The 19,639-nt window shown below is 46.3% G+C and overlaps 1 protein-coding gene across 3 annotated transcripts in view; it reads right to left on the bottom strand.

Annotated features, from left to right (window-relative positions):
* Nucleotides 1-226: 226 nt before the first annotated feature.
* ZNF664 (zinc finger protein 664) overlaps nt 227-19,639 on the bottom strand; it is a 36,557-nt gene continuing 17,144 nt past the window's right edge. For 2 of the 3 annotated variants that reach the window (XM_064272092.1, XM_064272095.1), the window contains exons 3-4: nt 4,407-4,472; nt 227-4,303 (exon numbers count right to left, since the gene is read on the bottom strand). In XM_064272092.1, the coding sequence (XP_064128162.1) occupies nt 2,911-3,696 (786 nt within the window). In that variant the 5' untranslated portion in view covers nt 3,697-4,303; nt 4,407-4,472 and the 3' untranslated portion in view covers nt 227-2,910. Of the gene's footprint in view, nt 4,304-4,406; nt 4,473-4,866; nt 5,025-19,639 lie in introns of all 3 variants that reach the window. The other variant, XM_064272094.1, reaches the window with a different exon arrangement.

Here is a 19,639-nt window from a genome sequence, read left to right on the forward strand (position 1 = left end):
TAACGCTCCCTTGACTCTCAAGTGCCCAGTGTGGACAATAAATTACCGGCACCCTAGGGATAATGCACAAGCCAATCCCCCCACTCACACTCAGTCACAAACACACACTCTCTCTCACACACGTACTCACTCATACACACTCTCACACATACACTCACACACACTCACACGCACACACAAAATGGCCACTGAATCCACACAACCACATGTCAAGCACAGAGCCCTGTTATAAAGTGATTTTATTAAATTGATTTGGACATATTGTAGGTCAAATAATATTTCCCGACGATAACAATTATGGACTTTAAAGCTCGACATAAAATTAGTAGCTTCAAAAGTGTTAGTCATATTCCCCAGCAACAGCATGATAAAATAATCCAACTATGTAGAAATATAGAACTCTAGGACTAGCTGGAAACTCGGAGATCATTTAGCCTAATATCCTCATTTTGTAGGTGAGAAAACTAGACTCAAAGATTAAGCGATTTGCCCAAGCTCACATACCTAATAGTAATAAAGCTAGAAATCAAACCAATTTTCCCTAAAACTAAAATTCTATCAATGATATTTCAGCTGGCTCTCTATCAACTAAGATCTAGACTTTTCTCTAATGCTCCACACTGTTGTGACATGGAAGAGTGACAGACATCATAGGAAATCAGAGTCTCGGAATTCAGGCCTGGAAGGGGCTTTATTAAATAACTAAGCCAGCCCTCTCTTTTTGAAAAGGAGGGGATGCTTGCCAAGTGACATACCAAAAGGTTATTAGCAGAGATGTCTGGATTAAAACCCAGGCATTGACAAATTTACCCCAAAATCCATCTCGAGGTTCATGGTCCACCTGCTCAAGTGTACGCTTCTTCTGGGCCTCCTTTATGCGCTGAGGTTTAGTTACACAAAAGCCCCTTCCAGTCAAACAGAAGAAATTAATTCAAATGTGAAGAGAAAAATCAAACTTTGTTTCAGTATTTCCATGACATTGTGAGTAGTTCATTTTCCAACCTCTTAGCTGACAGACATCACTAACCTGATCACCCACTTCAGAGCATCAAAGATCCTTAATTTCCCCCAAAGACTTCCTGAGCAAAAGGACTACGTGAGGGAAATCAGTGAAAACAGGAATGAGAAGGAAAACAAAGGTAAGAACAGGTTGCTTTTTGTTCTTGTCATTGGGGACTTTTGGTCTTCTAAACATTCCTTCACTTCCTCCACATGAGTTCTGAAGATCAATCCAGCAAAACAAAACAAAACAAAACAAACAAAAACCAACCCCAGGCCTATAAAAGTCAGGATACTGAGAACTCCGCACCCGTCCCTCCCACCGCTCACTACCCTCCAGCCACTGCTGGCCTCTGCCTGCCCTCCTCAGGCCCTGGCTCTGCCAGCAGGGGCGCTTATGCCTCGGGTCTCAGCTCCACCACCACCCCTTGGAAAGGCCTTCCCTGACGCTATCTAAGGTTGCTCCCACCCCCGCCCCCCACCACTCTAAATCATCACCCTATTTATTTTCTTCATAGTGCTTAATCACTATCTCAACTACATCAGTTATCTGTTTACTTATCATCTGTCTCCTCCACTAGAAGTAGACTCCATAAGAGCAGGGACCTTGTCTGTCTTACTCAGTGGTATCCCAGCACCCAGCACAGTGCCTGGCACACAGGAGGCGTTCAGTGAATATTTGTTAAATGAATGAAGAAAGAAAAGGACGATAACAACAACAATCACGCCTAAAAAGGGAATGGTGCGTACTCCTCAGTGACGAGGTCCAGAGGACGCCTACACATCATTGCCCAAGATGACAGAAACAGGGACCACGTACTAGCGCTAACTCCTCCTCCCACCCACCCACTTCTCCCGAGGTCTCCTCCAGCTACACCAGGAGCCCGTGTGTCACAAGAGGAGCCTGAGAGGGCCGTTCTGGGTGGGGAAAAGTTTTGACTTCGCTTGCTTCTTACTCCCTGCTATTTACATTCAGCTATTTCCAAAATAATTCAAGTTAAAAGCACATGATGACACGAGAAAGTCAGTCTGACTAACATAGAGACACAGTGATTAGCAGGATCCACAAAAGTTTTAAAAAGTCCAAAGGCAAGTATGTCTGCCAACGGTTTCTCTGATAGGCCAGGTAGACAGCTGTTACGAGTCACCTAAAACCTAAAGGGAAATTTAACGCCATCTAGGAAGGGGTGGGTATTTACGGATACTCTGAGGGCATACAGGTAAAGTAGGTTCAGAAATAACGGGCTATGTGGAAGATATGCAGGAGTGAACTGAGTGGTCACCTCAGAAGTACCAGAACTCTATCTTAGTGAGAGCTGTCCCTTTTCAATTACATTCACCAGTATGCTTCAATCGAGAGGAAGGGAGGGTGTGAACCCCTAAGGGAGGAAGTATCAGGGATAACTTTTAAGAGAAGACAGGAGGTGACTCAGGAGACTGGGCAGTGATCATGATTTTTTATGTACTGTTTCAACTGTTGGAGCCCTGGTGGTGCAGTGGTTAAGAGCTCGGCTGCTAACCAAAAGGTCGGCAGTTTGAATCCACCAGCTGCTCCTTGGAAACCCTATCTATGGGGCAGTTCTACCCTGTCCTATAGGGTCACTACGAGTCGAAATCGACTCGACGCGACAGGGCTGTTTCTACCATCAAGGCATAGCACCGGAATCCTGGGAAGTGCATGTCCCAGACAGGAACCTGGCTTATATCAAGAGGGATTTTATGTTCAAAGCCAAGCTGTAGATGGAACACACTTGGCGTGAATCAAAAAATCAACCTTATGTATGCCTTTTCACGAAGAATGTTTCGCTAGGGATTGCTGCAAGTATTTCTTGGGTCAATGTGGGTATTTACAGGGTTTCCTTCCTAGTGGCACTTATGGGTTTTAAGATCTTTCGCTCTTAGCAAAACTTTTTATATAACTGATATTTTGAGGTGGTTCCTCTCCTTTGTGTGGACTCTCTGGTGGATGCAAAGGCTGGTGCTCTGGCTGAAGGCCTTGCCACACTCATCACATTTAAACGGCTTCTCTCCGGTGTGCACTCTCTGGTGGATGCAGAGGCTGGAGCTCTGGCTGAAGGCCTTGCCACACCCACAACACCTATAGGGTTTCTCGCCCGTGTGCACCCTCTGGTGGATGCAGAGGCTCGAGCTCTGGCTGAAGGCCTTGCCACACTCATAGCACTTATAGGGCTTCTCTCCGGTGTGCACTCTTTGATGCATGCACAAGCTGGAAGTGTGCCTGAAGGCCTTGCCACACTCTTCACATTTAAAGGGCTTCTCTCCCGTGTGCACTCTCTGATGCATGCAGAGGTTTGAGCTATTACTGAAGCCCCGTCCACACTCACTGCAGACGTAGGGCTTCTCCCCTGTGTGAACTCTCATATGGATCTGGAGATGTGAGCTCCAGTTGAAGGCTTTGCCACACTCGTAGCATTTGTAGGGCTTCTCGACTGTGTGGATTTTCTTGTGTCTATTGAGTTTGGTTGTAGTACTAAAATCTTTACCGCAATCATCACATTTGTAGACCTTCTCGCCTGTGTGGTCTCGCCAGTGGATATGAAGTTCTGATATATGGAAGAAACCCTTATCGCACTTGTCACATTTGTGGGGCTTCTCAGCTGTGTGAATTTTCTGATGCATAAAAAGATCTGCTCGCTCAGAGAAGAATTCCCTACACATGGGGCACTTGTAGATCATGTTTCCTATTTGGTATCGTGACTGAGAGGAGAAAATTTCCTTACGACTAGTCTAGTTACAGGGTTAAAGGGTTGCTAGTTCATAAAGTCTCTTATTTGGCCATCTCGGAAGTTTATCTCAGGCTTGCTCTAGTCAGTAAGTTTAAGGTCGGCCTAAGCTTTTCCCTGCCTATCTTTCTATGGAAGGCTTCTTCCTGCATAGTGTTTCTCACTCAGTATTATTACTAATTATAAAGTGACATTTAGTTCCACACAAATCCTGTAACTCATTAACACAGAACTTCCTGTTAGATCCTGAGTTGTCAACATTCCAAAGGGCTCCCAAGGTGCAAACCTTTGCGTTTTTAGGCCCCTGGAATCTTCCTCTTGTAGAGCGATCTCGTGCTTCCCGCTCCTACATAAAGGGCTGCACAGTGTCCCCCGCAGCTGAGAGTGAGGTGCTGCTGGCCGGCCTTGGTCCCCTGTGGCCACCCCCAGGAGATTCAGTCTGACATTCTGCCCCCTACTCATCAGACAGGAGCCTCTCCAGGAAGCAAGCTCCTCGGGGGCCTGATGCGTCGGCAATCCTTCTTTCTGATGATTCTGTACGTGGGTACGACTCCAGTCGCCTGTGATAGAAAAGTTAATTAATTAATTAAAAATCTCTTTTTTGTCTAGAAGTGGCTGTTGAGCCCTAATTAATCTTGTATAAAAGGACACAGTAGCACGAACCTGTTCTGACCTTGAGAAAGAAGCTCTCTTATCTTCCAGAGAGATGCGTCACGTGGATTTGCAGGTCTGAAGAAGAGAATTTGTAGATATCACGCTCCTGTTAATAACCCAAGTCCATTACCCAAACACAAGCACTTACTGTAATTATTCCAACAATGTCAAGGTGATTATTATTGAAAAGGAAATCCTGAGCTCTCTCTGTGGGGAAGAAATCAGCTGTCCTGCATCAAGGAACGACAAGGAAAACCACCTGCTTTCTGAACTTCAGGAAAGTACCATGCTGCTGCTTTTGGAGATAAAACATCACCTGAGTTGTCTTCCACTCTATATAAAGAACATGTGACATAATGATATATCACATACATAGTAAGCATGTGACATATCCTATCGAATGTCATTCTTCTGCTTAGCTGTTCTCACAGTTTTCTGATGTGTTTAAAATGAAACCCAAAATCCTTACCCTGAAAAACAAGGGCTGCCCGACGGCCGCACTCTCCTCCCGCTGGTGCCTTTCTCAAACACTCTGTTTCCAGCCTCGGGCCTTTGTACACGCTGTTCCCCCGGCTGCAGATACTCCCTTCCTCACTGTGTGCGGCTTCAGCATCAGCGTCCCCTTCCCTACAAAGGAAGCCCCTAGCTAGTCTCTATTTTAACCTTGCTTATTCCTTCAAAGCACGGGGAACTTGCGATTATGTTATGTGTTCCTTGGTTTTTCATCTGTCTTCTGCATGAGAATGTCAGGGCCGCAAGGGAGGGGACTTTGAGTGCTGCTCTCTCGTTGTGATAAAGAGGAGATGTTCCATTCGTATTTGCTGAGTGACTCCACAGGGTGATTTATGATCCCCCTCACCCCACAGACATATCCTGCCTCCTCCTGGGGCAATAGCTGACGGCACATCTCCCACTGCCTCATCACCAGTCCCTGAACAACCTACATGGGACAAAACGTACAACAAACACAACAGCAAGGAGATAAAAGAAGAAACTAGATCCCCAAATCTGAAACCTTCTTGAGATCTAGGACCACGTCTTTGCAACCTTTTCATCTCTTGTGTTCCCGACTCAGGAAGTGATGCCTGAATTAGTTAATGAAGTGGCACCAACAGATCTCTTTAACATGAAATGACACATGTACCAGGGGACTCATGGAGGAATGTCTGCCATGGCATGAAATGACACATGTACCAGGGGACTCACAGAAGAATGTCTGCCACGGCAAAACCACAGGCAACCCAAGTGTCCACCCTTGGGGACTGGCTGACTAAACGATGGTACTTCCTCACAGTGAGATGTGGTCAACCATCACGAAAGGAATGAGGATGATATGAAGTGAATCCAGGTAAGACAGTTAAGTAGAAAAAACCAAAGGTACCATATAGTATGCTACCCTGTATGTAAAAAAGGGAAAGATGCGAAGACACTTACAGATTTATTTATATGTATAAAAATAAACACGGGAAAAGGTGATCCAAAACTTCATTTAAATGATTAGCTGCAGAGGAGGAATGAGACAAGGATGAAATAATAAGACTTCTCAGAATATACCTTACAAGGAGTTATGACTTGGGAAACATGTATGAGGGGACTCCCACTGGCCACAACTGGGACAACTGCACATCAAAAGGAATAAGGAACACAATCAATGGGGATACGTTAACTATATAAAACCCCATGGGTTCGTAATGATTAGAAGGGTGGGGGGGATTGAGAGAGGGAGAGAGGAAGAGAGACAGGAAGACACAAGGAGCCTCAACTCATCTGCTGAAATTGGAAGTAACTAGGGCACTGAGTTTTCCCCCTGAAAACTGGCAATCAGAAGGAAAGAAGTAAGCGTTCATCCTACCTCTCCTCTGTGAACTATCTGTCTAGGTAATCAAACAACCCCGCTAATAACTACCGCGTGTAACCCCAATGAAATACCGATTCAGGCCACATTAGAAACGGGGGAAAGCAGGAGACAAAAGGTCGACTGGGAACTTGACAAGGCAAGGACTGGCTGTCGCCACTCACCAGCCTTAGCACAACTAGCAGAGGAGCAGCCAGACACCTTGTGCCTCCTCACGCAATGCGATGCAATGCGATGCGATGTGATACGACAGGCACAGCTCCACCTCGAACAAAGAGTCTTGCCCAGAGACCCAGCCAGGAGCTAACCAAGTCTCTAGAGCTAATTTTCATTTACAGCAACCAGGGAGACAGAAGAACTCCCAGGATACAAGTAGGGAATACTACAACGAGAACCGTTTTTGCAGCAAGCGAATGGCATGGAAAAATAGAAGTTGGCGGGGGCGGGGGCGGGGGCGGGGGCGGGGGCGGGGGGGGCTGCTCTAGACGAAAAAGACTCTAGATATAACAATCCAACGTAACATGAGGACCTTCTTTGGAATGTGATTCAAATACACCAGCTGCTAAAAGGAGACAACTGAGGAAATTTGATTCGGGGCAGTATCAGATTATGTCAGGGAACATTGTTAACCGCGTTAAGTGTAATAAAGGCACTGTGGTGACGTAAACAGATGTCTCTGCTTTTCAGAGATGTATCCTGACTTATGTCGGAATGATATGACACGCCTGAGATGTGCTTTACAATAACTTGGAGGGGAAAAAGGGAAATAAAAAAGGGTAGGTGAACAAATACAGCACAACTCTGGTAACCGCTGGACGCAGGACATGGATAAACGGATGGATAAAAAACTCTCTCTAGATGCTGATGAAGAGTGAGCTACTTATATCAGGTGGACACTTGAGACTGTGTTGGCATCTCCTGTCTGGAGGGGAGATAGGAGGGTAGAGAGGGTTAGAACCTGGCAAAATTGTCATTAAAGGAGAGACTGGAAGGGCTGACTCATTAAGGGGAGAGTAAGTGGGAGTAAGGAGTAAGGTGTACATAAGCTTATACGTGAAAGACTGACTTGATTTGTAAATGTTCACTTAAAGCTCAATAAAAATTATTATATAAAAAAAAAAAAACCTCTCTCTAGCCTCACGTACTTCTGAAATCCTCGTGGTCAGAAATATTTTTCAAGCTGGAAAGACACTCCTTTCCTACTCCTCCTGTAAAAAGACAATCCCTGAACCAGGCAATGAGAGGTGAAACTGCAAGCTAAACTACGTACCCGCCCCCCCGCCCCGATGGCAGTCACTTGCCAATCCATCCTAAGCACACGACACGTGCGCCCACAGACGGTGCTGGGGGTCGCAGACAAGGTTGCAGCTTGAATGCGAGAGTAGCTCAGGGCAAAAGGACCACCACCACACGTCTGCTCCTGCTTCCCTCTTGAGTTAAGGCAAGACCCACTCTGGCTCTACCATCCTCACCTGAAAATCAAGCAGTGAAGGGTCAGGACACTCACCCAGGCTGGCCTCAAGAGAAGCTGATTCTCTGCTCGGAAAGGGGAAACTTAACAGGCAACTCGGTGCCATTAGATTCCTTCAGTCCTCCCCAGACAGTTTCCCTTAAGGAGGAATCAGGCACTGCCATTCTCTCCAGGGAAAATGCTTACACATGGAGAAACCTCACTGCCATGGCGAGGCTGGGGGTAGGCTACACTCTACAGTAAAAAGAAAAAGATAAAGCCAAAGAAACTCCAGGAAATTTTGCGTATGACCAATCAAAGAAGAGAAGGATAAACAACAACAACACAGGATCACTGCCGTAGACGTACCCTGAAATGGTACCTGTCCAACTGCTCCCATACATGTAAAGGAGGCCACCAGCACCACTGTAAGCTGAAGAATGGCAAATATTCAATACAGAGGCAGGGGTCCATAAACGGGAGCCAGTGTTCCAGAAAGCTGACCCTGACAGGGACTGTACTCAGTACAGGCTGGATAAGAAATCAAGGCAAACCATCCTGATTTGGCAGGAGGGAGAAATTCAGTTACACTCCTACAGGGGTGGTCAGTGACAATGCAGACTGTAAACCAGGCTGCTGAGCAGAGGCTGGGTGCCTGGTGTGTGCTGTTCTGAATGAGACGATGACCACGATGCAAAAACCATCAAAGCAAGCAGGGCCAATAGAGCCTCCCAGACCAGACGTGCGAAGACAGAGGCTCACAAAGGGAACTCCAGGGAGAAGAGAGCAGTTCCAGAGAGACTCGGCAGCGCTGACAGACTAGCAGTGGAGCCATGAGGGCTAGGGGTCCGGCTTGGATAACAGGACAGCGATGCCTTTCACAAGAGGGGCAGGGAAGAAGAAGGGCAGATGTTGCGTGAATGAAGTTCAACCAAAATACTCAAACAGGAAGAAGGGGATCTAAAAATATATTCCCACTTAGTCTTGTAGCTTCGGGGAGCTTAGTCACCTCTTTTGCATCTGTCTTCTTTTGGTGTCGTGGGGTGATGGAACTGTTGCGCCTATCACACGAGAACATCATGAGAACGCGAGGGAGTACGCTCTGGAAATGAAAGGCTGGACGGTGTATTTGTATGACTTATTTATTTCCCTTTTGAAAATGTGGACTGCACATGGGCTCACATTACAGCTGAGACTGTGATCACCCAACGAGTGGCCTGGAGGCACCCACAGAACCAAACTACCGTAATAAATTGGCTTCTCATGGGAGGAAAAAAAGTAGAAGGAGGTAGATTCAAGAAAACCACAAAGAGCTGACGGTTTACCTACACACAATGGAACATTGTTCAGCCACACAGGGAGGCTTTCTGAAGTTCTGACACATGCTGTGACCTGGATGAGCCCTGACAACATGATGCCAGGTGACGAAGTCAGACACAAAAGGGCGAATATTGCATGATCCTCTTTACACCTAGATCCTATTTACTACCTAGAACAGGCCTGTGCAGAGACAGAGTTTACGAGTGGTTACCAGGGGCTGGGGGAGGGGAGAATGGGAAGGAATTACTGAGGGGTGCTGAGTTTCTCTTTGAGGTGATGAAAAACTTCTGAAGAGAGACAGTGGCGATGGTCGCACAACACAGTGAATATAATTAATGCCACTGAACTGTACCCTTAACAACGGTTAAAACGGCCATGTTTTGTTATATACCACCACAATAAAATTAAAAATAAAAACCTGATCATGTTGGAACCTCAGTGATGGGTACACAGAGGTACATTTTCTCTCCTTTTACGCCTGTTGCAAATTTTCCATAATAAAAAGAAAAGCCATTAACTTCTTGCTTACAAGATCCCTGTCATGACGATATTAAGCAAAAAACCTATCTATACAACAGCTTCTAAATCAGAGCTAAATAAACTTTGCCTCCACTAGCACAAGCCAGCCATGCAAACCCAGGCACATCATCAGACAGGGACAACAAAGACATTAAGTTCAAATCTGTTAGCCATCTGCCTACCAGTGAGAAACTCTTTGTGGACCAAAAGAGCCTATTCTTCCAGCTTCCTGGCTCCCTAATCCCACGGGCCTGTAGTCCTCTTTCCATCTCTGTCCTTCCTCTCCTGCTTCTCTTTTGGGCTCGGGTTTGGCAGCCCTGCCCTCCACTCCTTCTGCTAACTACTCTCCTCTGCCATCACCATTCATACCTTGGCCTTGTCCTCATCGATAAAATCAGTTCCCAGCTGCCTCTATTCATGTCCCGCCCACAACCCACAGGCCTTCCCACCTGTTTTCTAGCCAGCACCCTGCTTTCTCCTCTTCAGTCCACCATCTTCACTTCTTGCATTCAGCTTATTCCCTTGTCCCTTCCTCCTGTTCATTAAGATAGGGAAGGCTGGGAAAGAGTAAGGTTTGCGGATGATGGTAATAACTTTAATTTTAGACATGTTTGTGATCTCCAAGAGCAGATGTCAAGGATGGTGACTGGATAAAATGAACCGGCACTCAGAAAAGTCAGGTCATAAAATAGAAGTGTGTGAGCTACTACCGTTTTCTCATTTTTGAGAAAATACAACTGTTCTGATTGTAAGAAACCTACAAAGTATCAGAGGTCCTTCTGCAGTTATGGCTGCAGGTCTTCCTACAGAGGATTAAAGGTAAACAACCCTACTCTACAGCAGCAGGTACTCTGTCAGTTAACTCTATTTTCACAGAGATGGAAACTAATTTCCGACCCAGAGCTAGGTCTGTCAGGGCGTGTGCTGTACAATTTTGTCCCTCAGAGGGATAAGGGCACACTTCCTGAGAAAGATAAAAATGAAAAAGAATAGAAGGTATGTCTCTGTCCCTACCCCCTACCAGAAGCAGTAACCAACTGCCATGCGTTGAAATGGCCATGTGACTAAATGCTGTGTGATTTCTTTTCTCACCTGTGCAGGGCAGGCAACTGTGTCATTGGGTGGATAGGACTCTCAAACCAAGATGATCAAAGTGCCTGAGCTCAGGGCCACGATGCACTAGGCTAGAAACCATGAAGCACAAAGATTTCAAATCAATTGCTAGGTCCCTTAACTACTGGGAAGTGTTCCCAGTTCCCCTAATACATGCTGATTCATGCCATGTTGACTGGCACCTGATACCTAAGTGATACTCAGGGAATCCAGCCAACCCAGAAGCAGGCCTAGAGGAGAGGTTTATTGCTGCAACACCCTGGAAGCTGGACTCAGCACAGGGTCAGAGCACGCATGCACACAGGCATCTGTTCCACAGACAGGTATTTACCTGCTATCTGTCAGGCAAAGGAGCCCTGTTGGCTCAATGGTTAAGTGCTGGGCTGCTAACCAAAAGGTGGGTAGTTGGAACCAACAGTGGCTCCGTGGGAGAAAGACCTGGTGATCTGCTCCCGTAAAGACCACAGTCTAGAAAAGCCTACAGAGCAGTTCTACTCTGTCACGTGGGGTTGCTACGAGTCGGAACTGACTGGAGGGCACAGCACCTCTGTCAGGCTGTGTGCTGTTCTCTGCACTCATGTTGCTTAGTAACATCACTACAACCCTCGTCAGCTACCACATCCCAACTACATCCCTTTCTGTTTCTTCTCACCCTTGTTATGTGGCACTTGGCGCTGATTTCCATGAGACAAACCTTCATTTCATTTCCCTTCTTGATTAAAAACGTGGATTCTCCCTTGCTTATCCTGCTTCAAGGTGCCCAATTATAATTGTCTCTAGTAGCCTGTCTTGCCTTCAAGACACTTACCTTAGAACATTCCCGTGCCACACTGGTCCTGCTGGGTTTACCACACCCCCACAACCCGGGAAATGCCCTCCACGGAATCTCCTCAGGAGATAGTCTGTTCCCTGAACAATTACCTACAAGACTTATTTCTCTGTACGCACGAGAAAGACAAACTTAAGGACTCAAGGTAACGCTGTGAAATTAAGTTAGTGGATATTCATTTTCTTCCATAAAACTTTTCTTGAATGGCCTAGGAAATGAGTGGATTGCTTATTTTCTTGCTATCATTATTTGGTTTTTATAATTCCTGATTGCTCATACCCCTTCCCAGCGACCAGCGAGGTATAGCCCACTGGACTAAAAACACTCCAGAGTGATGACAAACAGAGGGCACCATTTGTTGCGAACTCTTGGACACGTGACCAATGCCGTGGCCGCTTCTGCTGACACACTGCACTGCAGCACACACTGTGGAACCCAGGGGTCAGCTCCTCCTCTTGTTGCCAGTGCTACTTTAAGCAAGCTACTTAACCCCGAAACTAATCTCCCCAAAAGTAAAAGGGAGATAATACTATACCTGTATCTTTTAGGGTTGCTATGAAAATTAAATAAGACAAGACACAAGCAGATATTATAGTGCTTAGGCTCAACAAATAGCATCTTTTTTCTTTCCCCAGTTTGCCTGCCTACTAAACCTGGGAACAGATGCTGTTACCCAGAGGATGGCCTTATGCACGTCCATAAAACAGCAGGCAAATTTTTTTTGTCTCCCAGCTTCCATTCCCTTTCCCACTGGCTCTGATTTCCTTTTTAGGGATCACCTCCCCCCTCTAGGCAGCACCTAAGCACACTCTCCTCCCATGGTGAGAGCCAAGCTCCCCAGAGTTCCCCTTCGCCACCTGGGACAGTCAAAGGGTGAGACACAGACCTAAGCTCAGCCAAGGAGACCTTCTCTCCTTGTGCTGGGACTCTTGGAGAGAGTCAAAGATGACAGATAAGCTTTCGTTTGCACCCTGCTGTGAGGCCCCAGGACAGACTTTTAAGTGGCCCTACTACCATGACCCTAGAGGGCTGCTAGGCTCTCCCTCTTTCCCTTCAGTCTGCGATTCCTTTGTCCCTCAAATTAGCCAGCTTCTGCTGCAGACTGCCAGGCAAACCCTAACTGAAAAATTCTTTTAAATAGCTACCACCATCTCCACCCAACCTTCATTCTCCCTCTCCAAAGCCTGAAGTGACTGGGATTAATACTCACAGCCAGTTATTAGGCAGCTGTGGAAAAGGAAAATGGGTTCTGCAAACTTGATTTCGAAAGCACTCCACAGACCACCACCACCAGCCTCATCTCGGGCTTGTTAGGAATGCAAAATCTCAGGCCCCACCCCAGGCCTGCTTAGGCAGAAACTGCATTTTAATATCCCCACACTGAAGTCTGTGAAGCACTGATCTAGAGGGTAAACGTGCTTCCCACAAGCACTCGATCAATTTTTCACACTTAATGTGGGAATAGTCCTTGTTTATAAACTATCAAAAGGAAAAAACAACCCATCTGACTTGTAACTCTCCACTAGAGGGTTGTCTGGCTGTGCAGTGTGGTTAAACACAGGTGTGGCCACAGACTACACTCAAACCCTGTTTCTATCACTCACAGTGTGACCTGAGATCACTGGCTGACCACCAGCTTCTCACCTGTAAGAGGGGCCCGTGGCACCCACCCTCTCGAGGGGGTTATGGTGTATGAAGGTGTACGTGTTCATCGTCACCTCCACAAAGACTGGTGTTCCTCATCTCTCTAGTTATGCCCTAGGCAAACCAGCTCCTGAAAAAATGAGCAGGGCACCTCTGATCTACATCTTTGCTCTCAACGTGCTTCTCACAAAACATAAACTCCGGGAGGGCAGCACCTGGGTCCGTTTTGCTCACCACTGTCACACAGCAAACATCCAGATATTTCTTGAAGAATAAACCATGCGGGTGGGTGGCCTATTAAGTGGCTTCAGGTTGTATTTAGACACTTTTACGAGCTGGGAAAAGTGGTAAGTGTAAATATTGGCTACAGAAAGAGAGAGAAATTCTTCTCCTTGCAGGCGCCTCTTTTACCCATTTCCTAGCTCAGAATAAGCTGGGTGTACTGTGGTACCTGTCCCTCTTTTCTTTTATCCGTCTTCCCACCCACAGATATTTCAAAGGTAGGCTCTAAAATATGATCACCCATGCCCGTCCTTTGCATTCTGCCTTCCTTATCCACCCCAAAGTTCAAGGCTCTTCACACAATACCCTAAGCCAAGTGCAGAACACCAGGCTGGGTTGTCCTAAATAGAACTGTTCTATCTCCAGCTAAGCACAGGTCACAAGCTCAAATGCCTTCAGGGGCCAGGTAGGTAATATAAAGGAGTGCAGTTGTCTAGTTTAAGACAATAGGGATGAGTACAGCCCCTCTTCTCCTCTTCCCTGCAGACCCCACCCCTCAGAAGTACACCTTCTCCTTGTTTATCGACTATCTCGTTATCCGACATTTCGCATTTACAACTGTCATGGATTGAACTGGGTCCCCCTAAAATAAGTGTCAACTTGGTTAGGTCCTGATTCCCGGTACCGTATGACTGTCTACCATTTTGTCATCTAAAGTGATTTCCCTATGTGTTGTAAATCCTATCGCTATGATGTAATCAGATGGATTAGTGGCAGTTATATTGGTAAGATCTATAAGATTACATAGTGTTTTAAGCCAACCTCTTTTGAGATATAAAAGACAGAAGCCAGCAGAGAGAGAGGGGGACCTCACACCACCAAAAAAGCAGTGCCAGGAGCACAGCGGGTCCTTTGGACCTAAGGTTCCTGCGCTGAGCTGCTCTGAGACCAAGGGAAGACTGATGCATCACAAGGACCTTCCTCCAGAGCCGACAGAGAGAGAGAAAGCCTTCCCCAGGAGCTGGCCCCCTGAATTCAAACTTCTAGCCTACTGGACTGTGAGAGAATAAACTTCTCTTTGTTAAAGCCATCCACTTGTGGTATTTCTGTTATAGCAGCACTAGGTGACTGAGAAGACAAGAGTAAAAAATCTACTATTGGTTATTTTGTGCATTAATGATGCAACAGGCATGGCGGCAATGGCTGCAGAGCGTCCCCTCCCTCGAGGAGGGCTCTTCAGGCACCTCTGGGAAGCTAGGCCACACTGCCCCATCCTGTGTTCAGCTACCATGGACTGGCCTCCTCAACGGTGACGGCCTCTGGGTGAACACGCAGGCAGCACCAAGATCCTGGGCACCTGTTCTGGGTTCCCAGTTCCTGTGCAGCCTGAGGCCCTGCAGCTCAAAACTACTGTGGGATGGCAAGGAAGAAAGGAAAAGGCACGTGAGAGGGTGTCTGGAAGAAATGCGTGCAAGTTTAATGACATCCCAAAGTTAGCTGAACTGGGCCTGAAGCCTCTGCCTTGGTGGAGGCCAGGCTCCCATTACCCTGAGCCTCGGTGACTCACCAGGCCCAGAGGGCAGAACAGGTTCTGGGATCCTGAATACAGGGCTTGCAGGGGTGGGAGCAGGGCCCTGGAGGTGGCTCCATGAGGGAAGCTCTGATCCAGCAGAGGAGGAAGGTGAAGCGGCTAAACCATGGGCCCCCCAATCACACAGCCCAGCTTCATCTCCTCCAGCCTTCCCTTTCCAAAGGAATAATGCGTAACTGGACTCGTCACAGTGATTAGCACAGTGACTAGCTGTTATTATTTCTATGATCATATTTTCCATATATATAAAAAAAACTAGACGAATGGATGGTCTGAAAACGGGAAAAAACTTCATTTTCGCGTGATGCTGACATTCACATAATGACCTGGTCTCTGGAACCTATGCATGTCACTAAGTGAGGAATGGGTGAATTCAAATTCCTGGAAATAACTTGGCAGCAGGCTGTAATATAAGCCCAATAGCCACGAGTTCAGTCTCCTGCAAAAACAAAGAGCAACACCTACCTCGGGAGGGTGGAGCACTAATAAGCTGTCTGACCTCTCAGAGCAAGCGAGTTCAGTACCCTTAAGTCATCGTCCTACACGGGCATTTCGCAAAATGAGCTCCACAGACTCTTGGGGGTTCCAACGTATTGGAAAACAGTGTCAAAACTACTTTCGAGATAGTACTAAGATGCTATTTGCCTTCTTCACCATGGTGACATTTGCACTGACAAAAGCACCGGTGGGTACAACCGTGCACTCCTTAGGCTCCTCACACAGCAGCCTCACGCAGCGGCACCAAAGAGCGCTGGCAGTTAATCGCATTCTTCACCTCCATAAATTCAGTTAAAAAAATAAGTCAGTTTCACTTAAGAATATTCTTGAAGCAGTAAACATGACTCATTTTATGAACTCTAGGCCCTTCTGGACACATCTTTCTAGAAGTCTGTGTGCTGAAATGGGGAGTGTGCCGTGTGGCATGGCCGGGTACGACAGCTGCCTCCAGGAAAGGCCCTCATGCAACCGTGTGCGCTGCTGGCTCTACCAGCCCCTTCTCACAAAACACTGCTTTTACCAAAAGAATGACCGACAAGCTGGTTACGCAGGCTTGGGTGCCGGGCAGACATATTTTCACAATGAAGGACGTGACCCTGCCACGTTGAGGAAAACTGATCACATTTGTTACCAATGATAAAACTGGAGCTTTCAAGGGAAAATCAGGATTTCTGGAAAACCTGTGTTTTTGTGAGTTCTACAGCTCCCCAGCACTTGAACAACTTTTCGGATGAGATCACCGGTGATATTTAAAAATAGGACTTTTTTTTTTTTTTTAACATTACATACAATGAGATGTGTCAGCATTTGGAAGAGCTGTGCAACTCAGCGACCCAGTATTTTCCCAACGATCACTGTATGACACTGTGAAATCATTCAGGGTAGATGATCAATTCAAAATGCAAGAGTGACCAGTGGCTTTGACAGAGTACAAAAAGTTCACTGATGTGGTTTCAGACTTCACGTTGCAACTAACCTGTAAGAAGCCACCACTTGTCGAGTTTTGGGGATTGTAGCAAAGAAGAGTCCACGATCACCTGATGACACTATTAAAATCCCTTTCTAACCACCCATCCGTGCGAGGTCCGATTTCTTCATCTACTTCCACCAAAACGACATCTCGCAGGAGAGAGGCTGTAGAAGCAGACGGCTGTTGCTAAGCCCCACACGTTCAAAGAGCTCTGCCAAAATGTAAATACTGCCACCCTTCTTTCTAAAAGTTCTTTGTTTTGGGAAAAAAGGTATCTTTCACTAAAATCTGTTATTTATGCTGACATGTAATGGCTTTATTATTACTTTTAAATAAACTAGCTAAATAAACATTTTCGTAGAATTTCAGTTTTCATTTCTATTATGGTAAACATTGATACCTGTAACCCACATCAACAGAAAGATCTTAGCAGTTCTTGAGAACTTTTTTTTAAATGTAAACGGGTGTGGAGAAGGTTTAGAATCCACCTCAAACTCACTTTTTTGAAGCTGGAAGGTGTGTGCACAAGCTGTGAGATGAACACTTACTTGTATTTAGTCATTTCCATCATTAGCCACTATTCTTCTGGATGTAAAAAAATATTCTCCAAAGTTCTCAAAAATAATTCCAAAGTCAAGTTCTGTACACAAGAGGACTAAAAGCTGAACACTTCAAGAAATAACTCTTGGTCCACAGAGACACACAAACGACGTAGCAATTACCCCAGTAGGCAGCAATTCACTAAGGTGTTCTTTTAAGACCTAGATTCCAGGGTCGGAGGCCATGCAGTTCTATTTTATATTGTCCCCTCTGAACATAATGGCTGTCCCCAGCCACGGGGAAAGAACCTGTTCTACCTTGGCTAGGAACTCCTCCTTACACAAAAGATGAGAAAGACCCAAAAATCTAAGCCATCAGATTTGAATTTGGCAGGTCTTTGCCAAGGAAGTGTTTACCCTTTTCCACAGGCCTTGGTTCACAAAGTAATTGGAAGGACTGTTTAGGAACCTGGTGCCAGCATGCAGCCGACGACCAGGACTGAGCAGTGATATGTTCTGTTCAAAGCCACCACTCCCTGTGTGGCTCCAGGATCTGGGCCTACAGCACAGGCAGTATCTACCTCCTTGCTCATCTCCACTCCACTGTCAGAAAATTCTGGTCTAAACCACACATAACAAGGTATAGGAAGACCTAGGTACTCAAGCTCCATGGGCCCAGTCCACTAGAGTACCGTATACTTCTGGCCAACTGGATGCCCACAGCGGAGCTCCTAGAATTGTCCATCCATCTGGCCATTGGCTACCATCCTGGCAGTGTCTTGGCAACGTGCCCTACTCAGTGCTCACACTCCCTCAGCTGGTGCTCGAAAAGCAACCAGCATTGCCTTAGTAATGACAGGAATAATCTCCCCAAGGGTATACCAACACCCACTTTTTAGGGTGGCCAAAGGAGGTTCTGACTCAGAGCAGGACTCTCCAACTACATTTCCAATGTCAGCTAGGGTCTACCCTTCTTTCTGGAACGAGGTCAAACTTTTTCAAAGAAAGCTTTAATGACAGGAATGGATTTTATGTCACTTTTGAAGCCTTCCTCTCCGCATCCCTGGTGCCAGTTGAGGAGAAAAGCTCAGCTCCAGGATACTCCTGAGCCCTGGAGGAGAAGCCTTGACAACGGTCCTTTCAGTCACTCATCGGGTATCTCCTGGGAGGGCAGCTTCATCCCTACCTTTGGACCACTTTAGCGACTTGGGCCCCAGGTGTTTGGGCTCCTGCCCTACTTCTCCCCTCCTCTTCCTTACACCCACCTCACCAAAAGTCCTAGGTGCTCTACTTTCTCTCACAGCTGAAAAAGCTCAATGGCTAATGATGTGGGCTTTGGGTTTTAATGAGCTACAGGGAAGAGATGTTCTCATTCTGTCCTGGGGAAAGCTGCTCTTTGTCTGACTTGGCCTACTGACTCCCAGAAGAAAAGACAGAAGACAAGAGAGGCTGTGTCTGACTCTTCTTTAACCAGAAATTACCACGATGACCATGAAGGGCCACAAAAATTATCGAGGGAATGATGTCAAGTTTTCTTCCAAGTCTGAGAAAGATAATTGCATGTGTTATTAAAGAAATACAGGATGACACAGATATACACTCCTCAGCTTTCCTTCAGCCAAATCCTCCCACAAAAGCGACCTACAGGCTCTGCCATGGCTGGGTGTAGGCCTTGGCTATGCCACTTGCTACAGGATTGTGGCTGATCTCAGACTGATCTATAAAAATATGGGTAATGATGTCTACAACACTCTGCCGTGATAATTACAGAACAAAATAAATGTGAAAGTACCTATCAAGAGTCCCACAACATAGCTGAGCCTAAATAAATATTAGTTTCCTTATTTCCTTTGTTTTAATGAGTGGATGACACACTAATTATTTGCCAAGAATGTCATTTCACAGGCAGATGCTTCCAGAGACCTGGTGATCTAATCTCCCTGTCATTAGGACTCCTCCTCTGCTCAAAGTCAAGCATGCTTTCATACACCTCCCTGTGTCTCCTCCCCCTCTCTGCTCCTACCCCGTCGGTGATTCCCTCTTGACCATTTAGCCACAGAATTGTTTTAAAATAAACCTGACCTTAGTGAGACGTCCTCCCAGATTGGACTCCCCTGCTTCCCCTGCTTTTGTTCCATAGTTATTCAGCGCGTGCAAACGCCTGAATAACTACGGGACAGGACAGGATCGCTTCAGCGATGGCCCCTACAGGAATCCTACATACGAGGCAAACGTTTATCTTCTCTGCCTAGTCAATGTGTAAGCACGTATTTGCACCACCACATTAAGAATCTGACCAGATTGGTGGGTAGAACACTGGACTTGCAGGCAAAAGGCCTAAGTTCAAATTCTTGCTCTGATACTAACTAGCTGTGTGCCCACAGGTAATTCACTCTCATCAGCCTCAATTCGCTCATACATAAAATGGGGATAATAATACATGCCGTTACTCACACAGATGCACACCCTCACCCCCAGATTTGGGCGAGCTCAGTGCTTCCGTGCTCATTCCATCCTCTAGAAGGACAGCAGTGACATGGGTGACTGAAAAAAGTAGCTTCTTTTTGGGACAGAGTTAGGTACCTAGAGAGGGGGAAAGGCACTGTAATGCAAGAAATAAGATTTATGTACTCTTTTCTGCATAATCTGCCTTTTCCTGTTTCCTCCCTTTGGCAGACTCTGTTGAATCTAT

This window comes from Loxodonta africana, chromosome 19 (assembly GCF_030014295.1).
Source record: "Loxodonta africana isolate mLoxAfr1 chromosome 19, mLoxAfr1.hap2, whole genome shotgun sequence".
NCBI classification, from domain to species: Eukaryota; Metazoa; Chordata; class Mammalia; order Proboscidea; family Elephantidae; genus Loxodonta; species Loxodonta africana.